We start from the raw sequence: 9,636 nt of genomic DNA, 5'->3' as shown, positions 1-9,636 counted from the left end.
TGAAATTTCCTACAATATTATGTGTTGTCTCAGGTGATTTGCACCATTATATGGGACACAGGTCGTCACCATTTGATTGGACAATAAAAAAATTATTGCCTCTCACGTTTAACCGGAAACGTGCAATTTCGAGGATTGACCATGGCGGCGCGTTTGCGGCAACTTATGGTGCTGAGTCGCGACGTTGCCAAGAGCACACAGTTCTACCAAGACGGCCTTGGCTTGCATCTAATCCGTCAGTCAGACTCGTTCAGCGAGTTCGACATGCAGGCAGGTGTGACGCTGAGCATCAAGCAAGCTCATGGGTACACGACTTGGCGACCATGGCATGATTCATCACAAGGTCGTGCCTAGGGAGGCTGCATGCAGTGCTGGGTACTCTCCGTTCCTTAACTTCGACGTCGATGATATGATGGAGACGATTCCGCGCCTCATCAGCCTTGGTGCAGCGATGGATGGCCCTATCAAATACCCGGCATTCGGTACTCCGATTCTATAGTCGCATCCACCAACATCTGTGCATTTCTAGGTAAAGTGGCTGCAGTCCGGTCGCCCGACGGAACTATGATCGGTCTCTACGAGTCCAATACGATGGAATCTGCCACATCAGCATAAACTTAAATGCACACTTGCTCTCAGGACTCCTGGCTATATTTTTTAGCGTCATTCTGTCTCCATACTTCGTGTGCGATGTCGGAGCTTTTCAAGCCTACTTCGGTCGCGCCAACTTTGGTGCCACCCACCGTCCCTTCGCCCAGGAGATGTACAGGACCTCAAACATGAAGTCGCACAGCAAAAGACGAGTGCGCTCTGCCCTCAATGCGAGCGCACCCTGCTTCAGTGTCTGTACAGCTGGGGTTCATAAGCCTCTACGCATTTGCAAGATCAATTCGACGAGGCATGTGCTGGATTACTGCAGGAATGGCTGATGGTATCGTCTGCGCAGTTCGATGACCATGAAAGGACTGACTGTGAAAAACGGGCAAGCCAAGCGCGCCGGCTTGTCCTTTCATTGCTGCCCACAATCTTCACATTCGAGCTGTAACCCGCAGATGGGTCGAGCCGGTCAGGGCATTGCACTAGGCGAACCATCGGCGCTGCAAAGGTAGGAACGAAGTGCGCAGGGCAACGCAAAGGCTCCTGTAGCTGTGCCTCCACGTCCAACTAGCCGCACACGCCTGCTTTTGGACACTTCAAACTGCGGGTGTATCATTCAACCGGTATCTCCGCATATAACGCGCCCTGATTGGCCCGTCGTTTCGACGAGCCATGTTTCACTTCACACATTTTGTTCAGTGGTTGGCGAGGATGGGTTTGCCGACTACGTCACCGCACGCGATGCTGCTGGAGGTGGCGCAAATTGCGAGGGCTATTCAGTGGTCTACATCTGACTACGTAAACTTCCCGGCGCGGTTCACCGTCCCTGACGAGGCACCGTGGCCCGTGTCTCTTCATGGACGCACAATTCAGGTGGCGCGTGTCCGCAAGCAGTTCAAAGATGGTGTACTGCCGGCTCTCGTCGTCGACGCTCTCAATAATCTCGGGTTTGTCTGGGATGCCAAACAGCACAACTGGACCTTGCGCGTCTTGGCGCTGAAGACGTACAAGGCATTGTTTCACAACCTCTTGGTGCCTTACGAATATGTCGTGCCACATCATACGTCTCCGTACGACGCCATGCCGTGCTGTACCTCAATAACAGCAGCCGTGTAGATGGAGCCGAGACTTGTGGGGGTGCAAACTTGGTGTTGCCGTGACCAATATCCGCTCGCGCGTGCATCAGCTATCCGACGAGCGTAAAGCCGAGCTGGACGCACTTGGCTTTGTCTGGGACTCCCATGAACTCACATTTGACATCAAAGTAATGGCTTTGCAAACGTACAAGCAACTCCACGGCCATGTACGACTGTCTCCTTCTCCATCGTCGCCCCACGTCATAACACCAAGCAATCTGTAGGTCCACGTGCCGTTCGAGTTCCGAGTGCCAGATAACCACGACGTATGGCCTGCGCGATGTTGGAAACTCAAGCTGGGGCGCGCTGTCCATGATCTGCGATGCCGAGGGGACCATTTGGCGCAGGAGCGACGCGACGTGCTGGATTCACTGGGGTACGATTGCATGTGTTCTTTGGCTTTTGTGCCAGGAATTTTTGGAACTGGAACTGTGACAGCGAAGACTGACGAACTTCGTGGTCGGCTTCAGGTTTGTGTGGGACAGCCATGAGCTTAACTGGGACATGAAGCTCCAAGCGCTCAAGATATTCAAACAAGTTTTTGGCACTCTCGTGGTTCCTCAAGACTTTGTTGTGCCGTCCGCCGCGCCATGGCCCGAACGAGCGTGGTCGATGAAGCTAGGTGTGTTGGTTCATCCTAGTTGCAACAACATCGCGGATTTTACTGTATTGGTCGCGCAGGTCAAGCCGTCACGAACATGAGGTTTCGCGCCGACTCGATGTCAGCCGAACGGCACGCACAGCTAGAAGCAATTGGGTTCATATGGGACTACCCTGAACTGCGTGTTGACGCAAGTGTGCTGTTGCAGATCAAGGCCTCGACACCGAGCGAGTTTGACAAAGAAAACAGCAACGCTCTGCATCGGTCAAAGGAAGACATCCTTTGCAGTAACTACGATGCACATACGCCCAAGGAAGCAGCGCTGAGAGGCGTGTCATGGCGCTCGTCGCCTTGACGATCTTCGATGTTTATCCCACTTCTTGCCGGCCGTGCTGTTTCTGTTTCGTTAATAAATGAGAATCATTTTTCGTGCGTATGACGCCCACGCGAAATGGCCTTCATAAATGAATTTCATCTGTTTCTCTCGTACTTCAAGGGTGGTGTTGGATTAAGTACGCAAGCACTCCAGAAAAGACAACGCTTCCAACACCGCACCAGATCTCATGGAGCTCGGATTCCTTGCGGAGGAGAATGACTGTGGGCAGTCGCTACTTCGCCTCGTAAGCCGTGGTTCAGCCATCATTGCGGAGCTCCTCCGGCTGTCGAACAATATCCCGGGCATCTTCCTCGGGTCGGCCTTTGTCGAAGACCCCGAGCAGCGCAAGTACCTCGACATCTTGTTCGACTTTGCGTACCTAAAGAACCCGGAGGAGTTTGAAAACCGCGTCAACAGCGACACGGACCTCCTCGACATCGATGACGAGTTCATTGGAAACCACGAAGACATCCTGGACCGCTTCTATCAGTTGTTTGACTCGATCTACAAATACATTCAAGACTTCCTCGCGTTCTGCGACCAACTCGAGAAAGGGTTCTTCATTCAGCACAACTTGGCCAACATCCTCCTCAATACGGACGGGGCTCAACTTCTCTGTGAAGCGTTATATCTCTACGGTGTTATGCTCCTGCTCCTCGACCAGCGCATCCCCGGCCCCGCGCGCGAGCGCATGGTACATTCTGCTCCATACTTCCAAACATCTCCATCATGTTGACGTGCAATTTCTGGCGCCTTTCGTCCTGGATTGAGCCATTTCTAAACGCTTACTCGCCAGGTAATCGCGTTTTTCCGAAACAAAGGCGAATCGGCACTGGAAAACATCGATGAAGTGTGCAAGCTGTGCCGTGTGACGGGGTTTCTCCCGGGAAATCCCAAGCCCGCTCAGTACCCCGAACGGTACTTCAAGCGATTCGCGCCGCCTGACGAGGTTCTTTTCATTTGTTGCAATTTCCCTCTCGACGACTGACACTCGTGAAAGGTTGTAAGCATGGTGATCGGGAAGCTCCAAACCGACGACGTGTACTTGCAAGAACCAGCGTTCCCCCACCGAGACCACCGCAGCACGCGACTGGCGGCCCAAGCTAGTGTCCTGTATGTTGTGCTGTACTTTGCCCCGGACATTTTGATCCATGAAAAGGCCACGATGCGCGAAATTGTCGACCGCCACTTCAACGACAACTTTATCATCACGACATACATGGGCAATGTCGCTGACTTGTCGCTGGTGAGCCTTTCATGGCTTGTGTCGCTTTTCTCGACGAGGTTGCAGCCTCAGCAGCGCCTGGAATCATTTGTCAGCATGGTGACAAGGGCCAAAGGGTCATGCTGCTGTTGATCGCATTGCAATTGCCAATGTTGCGTGGAAGGAGGTTGACCAACCTACGTTGTTGTGCATGTTCCGTGGACGGAATGGCCACCTCATGCGGCATTGCGTGCATCTTTCATCGTCATCCTGTGAAAGAATTTTGGTGAAATTTTGGTGGTGGTGGTGCAGTCGCAGCGAAATGCACACCATTCTATGGCATGGCATTGCGTCCCGGGCAAAATTCTCAACGCTTTAGTTTCGTGTCGTGTGCATGCATCGAAGTTTTTATTGACCCCCGACTACACATGATGCATGGAACCCCGAGAAAATTGACTTTTTGTGGTGGGTAGGAATGGGCGCCGTATCCCGCCGCACGGACGGCGCTCGCCAACACGTTGGAGGTGTCCAATTTGGTAGACATTGTCAAGGCCAAGATGAAGTCGGGTGCGAAGAGCATTGATTTGTTGACGCATTTCTTGACGGAAGGCGTGCTGACGGAGCAGTACGTGCTCGAGAATATCGACAAGCTGCTCGATTGCATCCGCACGGCCAACGTGACGATCCGATGGACAATCTTGCACAGCCGGATGCAGGAAACGATCCCGATGATGAACCACTCGAAGGAACAACGAATGGTGTTTGACAAAGGCACGGACCCCGACAAGCTCGTGACGTTGCTCCTGCAAACGTCGCAACTCGAGTGGAAACTCAAACAACTTTTCGAACTGCTCCTGGCGTCGAAAGAAGAACGGTGGCAACATTGCATGAACGAAACGTGCGACCGCCTCACCGAGCTCAGCGAATACTTTACCGGTGACAAACCACTGACACGAGTTGACCGCAACGAAGATTTGATCAAGTGGTTTGCCGACACGTCGGCCAAGGTACAAAGGCACACTATCGCGTTCCTTCACTTTGGGCTTGCTGCATGCGTTGTCTATGTTCGTTTCCAGACTCCACTCATGTCGTCGTCAGTGGAGTGCCCACCACGTCGCTAGTATTTTTATCTGGGTTACCTGTCGGCACTATGGCTGCATCATGGCGTGAGTGCGAGTGTATGTGTTGTCGCAACGAGGCACCAGTGCGAATTCGTTTTTGAGTGTGAGGAAGTGCGTGCGAGGTATTCGTCTCAACGAATATTCGTTGTGTCTTGGTGGACTTGCGCTATGCCTTGCCGACGAGCCCCGTCTCCGACGATTGATGCAATCCTCGCACGTCCTGATTTTGTTTTGAACCGTCGTCACCCGCTTTGTCGAGGTAGGTGGCAAGTCTCGATTACGTCGATCACGTGAAAGCCGGCCGCCGCATCAAACGCCTGATTGAAGCGCTTGGCCACGTCGAGCAGTTTGACCAAATCGATACGTCCCTTCAAGTCAAAGCGTTCTTGTCCGAGTCCCGGGCGTACCTCACGGAAATGGTCGGGTTTCGCACAGACGAGCTGCAAACATGACAACGACTAATAGGTGCGCACGGTGCGAGTGCGCCAGGAAGTGATGGGAATCATCGAGTCGGTGTCAGACTTGAGCTACGCGTGGGAAGTCATCAACGATTTCATGAGCATCTTACACACGCGCGTCAAGCGCGACCCGTCCTGCGTCATCTTGCTTCGGGTGCGTTGTCCATCCTGTTGTTGGCATGTTTTGGCTGTCTGTCCATTCCGTGTGATCCTGACCAAGGGACTGTCGTGTGGCTGTAGGCGCTCTTTCTCAAACTCGCATCGATACTGGACGTCCCGTTGACGCGCATTTACCAATGCAAGTCGTCGGACGTGATTTCGGTCGCAGAGTATTACTCTGGTGAAATCGTCGACTACGTTCGCCGAGTGATGGAGATCATTCCCCAGAGCGTATTTCGCATCTTGGCTGGCATTATCAAGCTCCAAACAGGTATTTACGATGGTCGCGACACACCACGTCACACTGTGCAGACCACATGAAAGTCATTCCTGTCAAGATCGAAGCAAGCTTGCTCAAGAACCACGCCCAGTTGAACGAACGGTACCGGTTGGCCCGTGCCACGAACGAAGTGTCCAAGTACACGGAAGGTCTCCCTTGCCGAAGCCCAGTCGCAATAGCTCATGGTGTCTGAACTGTAGGCATTCTCGCGATGAAGAAGACACTTCTAGGGATTCTCGAGGTCGATCCGCGTCAAGTGCTAGAAGAAGGCTTGCGCAAAGAGCTCGTCTATCGGGTATTGTGGTCTCTCTCGTGTTTCATGGGATTCAAGCGTGTGTTTCGAAGTGTATCGCTTTTTTCAGTGGGTTCAAAGAAGAACTGGGTTTGACACACCATTCCAAGTGCCGATGAACGACTGCATTTTTGTTTTCTTTTTCTATATGGACTGGACGCTCTCTATCGTCTGCAAATGGCCGCTGGAAGTGTCGTGATGGAGGTGTAGGTAAGCCGCGCATACCACGACATTTTGCAATTTCCCCCCGTCGAGTCGACCACAGCGAAAGAATGCACGGCGATTTTTCAACAACTCGCTGGAACCCTGCAAGCGTACCGGTTGTCGTTCGAGTATATCCAAGACTACGTTGGGTACTGCGCACTCGCTGGACTAGCAATTCTGATCGTATGTGCAGCATCTATGGCCTTCGCATGTGGCACGAAGAGCTGAGCCGTGTGATCAACTACAACGTCGAAGCCGAGTGCAACCGATACCTCAAGAAAAAAGTGTACGACCGCACGTCGCAGTATCAGTCGCGGGCGATCCCGATTCCTCGGTTTTCCCCGCCCAAAGACGACCCAAGCATCAACTTTATGGGGCGGTAGGTGCAATCTCTACCCATGCGATTCACTCGGGTGTTGGTATCGAGAAATACTGTGTTGACCACACTATTCATGCTGCCGTTTGTGACTCGTTGGGACGCTCGCCTGATTTGCGTCGTGGTAGACTCATGCACGCGCTGTTCTTGATGACGGATCCCCACGAAACCGTGTACTCGTTCCAGTGCTTGACGTGGTTTAACGAAGAAGGCGTGGAAGTGGCTGGCCTGAGCACGTTTGGTGTGCTTCACCAGAGCATTGGGCTCTTGGGTCTCGTCGGCGTCGATCGCATGCTCTCCTTCCGCATTGTACACGGCTTTCCGACTTCTCCAATCCTTTTTACCGTTCGTGTAGGTGCACACGTTGAACAACTTGATCAAGTTCTGGGGCACGGCCGTGACGCCGTACTTGCCGCTGCTGGATCAATTGACGGCAGCGCTCGAACCGGCGTGGCGGCTACCGGACAACGCATCGCGGCTCTACGAAGCGTCGATGAAAAAGGTATCGACGTTTGTGACCCATTCAGTGGATATCCCATGGAGCATCCTTAGGTTGAAAAAATCATGAGCAAATTGCTCAAGGCCGTGTTGATCATCGGGCAAGCGGCGCTATTGCGAAAGGCCATCGTGTCGGAGCTCGCGTTTTCGTCGAAACTGGACGCGCACTTGCTCTCTTGCAGCATCGAAACGCTGGACAAGAGCATGCTGAACGACATTCGATCGCACTACCGATCCAGTGCGTCGGTGCCCCATCCGCCTGCCGCCGTCCTCGTCGAATTGAACAAGTACCTGGAAACCATGGGTGCCAACGATCCATACTCCAAGATCTTTATCACGATGAACGAGCCGTTGGAAAAACTGTCGGCGCTCTTCCTCTTGTTTGTGCTGGCATACATGCCCAAGCTCCAGTATGACTACCACTTTGGCGCGCTGAAGCGAGTACGTTGCAACATGATGAAGCATTTGCGAAAACGTCAATCGATCGTGCTGGCTTAGGTGGGGACGAACCCCGTCGACGGCGCGCCGTTGATCCTGGGGCTGTCGACGATTTTCAAACAATTCCACCCGAGCTACACGGAGCAGTTCGTGTCGTACATCGGGCAATACGTGAGAAGCACCATCAGCGAGTCGAAAGAAACCAACCAGTTGCCCCCCCAAGTCCTGAACGTCCTCATCTTTTTGCAGCAGTTTGCGCGGGTCACGCACTTGAAGTCGTCCATACTCCACAGCCACATTCCTGCGTACGTGTTTGACGCGATGAGCGTGTAAGGAAAATATAACCCTGGCCAGTATCCCCCACCCTCCCAACGCGCACTTGTCGTCGACGTGAGTGCTACTGAAAATGGCCCGTAAAGCGAACGGGACCAAACATCTCGGCAGTGAAATCCATCAAAGCAACAACAAAGGGGCAGTGCCAGAGCCACCCGTGGGATATTGCATTGCCATTCGACTGTAGGTAGATGCGTACGTGACATGCGTCGACAACAATGGAGATTTTCACAGAAGAGCCCTTCGTTGGACGACTCGCTCAAACTAGCCGTTTGCCCCTCCTGGCGCGACGATGGAGCAGCCAACAGACACTCCGCATCCATGCTGCTGCATGGAATCATGAGCGCTCGACGTGCGGCAGCGCATCCATGGTTGGCAAGCATACGCCCACCTTGAACCTTGTCAAGATGAAAGGCCCAATTTCCCCAACCTCCGAGATGGGCTGAACAAGGTGTCGTCACCATTGCTCGGATCATCTAGACCAACGGGGAATTCATGCAATGAGGAAGTGCTTACGAATGGAAGCGGACATATTCGATCGAATCGCCAACACGGCCATGCCACTGACCAGGTCTCTCGATTCCTCGTCTCCCGGATGGATGGTTACCGCGACTCGAAACGCTCCTCATTATCGACCTCGGCCAGCAAAAACGGCGGCACAGGTCGCCCTTCGCACCATCCTCCTGGTGTCCGCTGCTACTTGTTGGATGCTCTCAGCCAGATGAGCGTGCGGAGCCAGCTAGCCTGCCATGTTGAACTGGCGTGAAGTGAAAAGCAAGTCAGAGTGCCGCAATGGACCTTGGGGACGCAACATCGCAGTGAAACACGGTCTCTTGACTGTACACACTGCCTCACGCTCGTCCGTCTTGTCAGTACCGCGAGTTCCTTGACTACTTTGGCCTTCGTGACATCTGACATCACCTCGGCGCCTTCGGCTGTAGCTCCCGTAACCTGTAGTGGCTCATACCCCACCCCCCATCATGGACCCGACGACTTGTTCCTCTGCCCCAACGGTACACACGTCGTCCTGCGGCTACACGCGCATCTGGCCATTACCCCAGCAAGTCGATGCGACCGATGCCATGCACACTCGAATGTAGTGTGTTCGTGGCCCAGACGTCGGATGCATCAAATGCTTCATCTCGACTCAGTGCCTCATTGAACTCATCCATCGTACCAGTGTCGCAGCGACAGGGCTCATTTCATCCCCTTGAGGCATGCATTCGAATGGGGTCGCTCTCTGCTGCACGTCCTTGCTGTGTGCCTCATTCCAATTGTTTGTGTGGTGTCCACCCTTGACTGTTCGATCACCTGTCGCAACAATACACTACGAAGGCGATGACAGTAGGCTCCGCACCCGCCGCCGCTCGTCCATGGTTATGAGTGCCAAGCCATAAGCCACGACCCACCCCACTGTAATCGATTCAAAATCCGACAACATGCTAACTATGGAGATGCTATTGCGCAACTTTGAGGCCACTGGCTCGCCCTCAGCAATCCCTTGCCATGCACAGTCAACCCATTCCGATGCTGGTTGAGGAGATGCCTCATTCGCGGGCGAGA

General features: G+C 53.4%; 3 protein-coding genes across 5 annotated transcripts; all 3 read left to right on the top strand.

Annotated features, from left to right (window-relative positions):
* The first annotated feature begins 113 nt into the window (after positions 1 to 113).
* On the top strand, positions 114 to 649 carry H310_02450 (hypothetical protein). The gene is made up of 3 exons (XM_008865959.1): positions 114 to 305; positions 355 to 482; positions 530 to 649. The coding sequence occupies exons 1-3, from the start codon at positions 142 to 144 to the stop codon at positions 613 to 615; spliced, it is 378 nt and encodes a 125-aa protein (XP_008864181.1). The 5' UTR covers positions 114 to 141; the 3' UTR covers positions 616 to 649.
* A 649-nt stretch (positions 650 to 1,298) lies between these two features.
* On the top strand, positions 1,299 to 2,764 carry H310_02449. 2 transcript variants are annotated; one of them, XM_008865958.1, is made up of 6 exons: positions 1,299 to 1,667; positions 1,714 to 1,900; positions 1,958 to 2,109; positions 2,204 to 2,355; positions 2,415 to 2,490; positions 2,543 to 2,764. In XM_008865958.1, the coding sequence occupies exons 1-6, from the start codon at positions 1,309 to 1,311 to the stop codon at positions 2,658 to 2,660; spliced, it is 1,044 nt and encodes a 347-aa protein (XP_008864180.1). In that variant the 5' UTR covers positions 1,299 to 1,308; the 3' UTR covers positions 2,661 to 2,764. The 2 variants fall into 2 exon arrangements, with proteins under 2 accessions (XP_008864180.1, XP_008864179.1); XM_008865957.1 differs by having other exon boundaries at positions 2,415 to 2,764.
* A 102-nt stretch (positions 2,765 to 2,866) lies between these two features.
* Positions 2,867 to 8,357, top strand: H310_02448. 2 transcript variants are annotated; one of them, XM_008865955.1, is made up of 16 exons: positions 2,867 to 3,404; positions 3,507 to 3,659; positions 3,711 to 3,956; positions 4,388 to 4,921; positions 5,299 to 5,454; positions 5,501 to 5,647; positions 5,734 to 5,923; positions 5,965 to 6,081; positions 6,133 to 6,227; positions 6,435 to 6,577; positions 6,622 to 6,807; positions 6,933 to 7,113; positions 7,160 to 7,306; positions 7,357 to 7,743; positions 7,801 to 8,045; positions 8,095 to 8,357. In XM_008865955.1, the coding sequence occupies exons 1-16, from the start codon at positions 2,898 to 2,900 to the stop codon at positions 8,132 to 8,134; spliced, it is 3,474 nt and encodes a 1,157-aa protein (XP_008864177.1). In that variant the 5' UTR covers positions 2,867 to 2,897; the 3' UTR covers positions 8,135 to 8,357. The 2 variants fall into 2 exon arrangements, with proteins under 2 accessions (XP_008864177.1, XP_008864178.1); XM_008865956.1 differs by having other exon boundaries at positions 7,801 to 8,357.
* Positions 8,358 to 9,636: the final 1,279 nt, after the last annotated feature.

The sequence above is a fragment of the Aphanomyces invadans genome, assembly GCF_000520115.1.
Source record: "Aphanomyces invadans strain NJM9701 unplaced genomic scaffold supercont1.3, whole genome shotgun sequence".
Taxonomy (NCBI): domain Eukaryota; phylum Oomycota; class Saprolegniomycetes; order Saprolegniales; family Verrucalvaceae; genus Aphanomyces; species Aphanomyces invadans.
This window is presented reverse-complemented; position numbering and strand designations above follow the sequence as displayed.

What these genes read in the sequence shown, in the direction of transcription:
- H310_02450 (XM_008865959.1), top strand. Translation starts at nt 142, where the DNA reads ATGGCGGCGCGTTTGCGGCAACTTATGGTGCTGAGTCGCGACGTTGCC. An exon ending in AGCATCAAGCAAGCTCATGG is followed by an intron (nt 306 to 354) that starts GTACACGACTTG and finishes GGTCGTGCCTAG; the next exon opens with GGAGGCTGCATGCAGTGCTG. An exon ending in TATCAAATACCCGGCATTCG is followed by an intron (nt 483 to 529) that starts GTACTCCGATTC and finishes GTGCATTTCTAG; the next exon opens with GTAAAGTGGCTGCAGTCCGG.
- H310_02449 (XM_008865957.1), top strand. Translation starts at nt 1,309, where the DNA reads ATGGGTTTGCCGACTACGTCACCGCACGCGATGCTGCTGGAGGTGGCG. An exon ending in GACGTGCTGGATTCACTGGG is followed by an intron (nt 2,110 to 2,203) that starts GTACGATTGCAT and finishes GGTCGGCTTCAG; the next exon opens with GTTTGTGTGGGACAGCCATG. An exon ending in AGCGTGGTCGATGAAGCTAG is followed by an intron (nt 2,356 to 2,414) that starts GTGTGTTGGTTC and finishes TTGGTCGCGCAG; the next exon opens with GTCAAGCCGTCACGAACATG.
- H310_02448 (XM_008865955.1), top strand. Translation starts at nt 2,898, where the DNA reads ATGGAGCTCGGATTCCTTGCGGAGGAGAATGACTGTGGGCAGTCGCTA. An exon ending in GATTCGCGCCGCCTGACGAG is followed by an intron (nt 3,660 to 3,710) that starts GTTCTTTTCATT and finishes CACTCGTGAAAG; the next exon opens with GTTGTAAGCATGGTGATCGG. An exon ending in GCATGCTCTCCTTCCGCATT is followed by an intron (nt 7,114 to 7,159) that starts GTACACGGCTTT and finishes CCGTTCGTGTAG; the next exon opens with GTGCACACGTTGAACAACTT.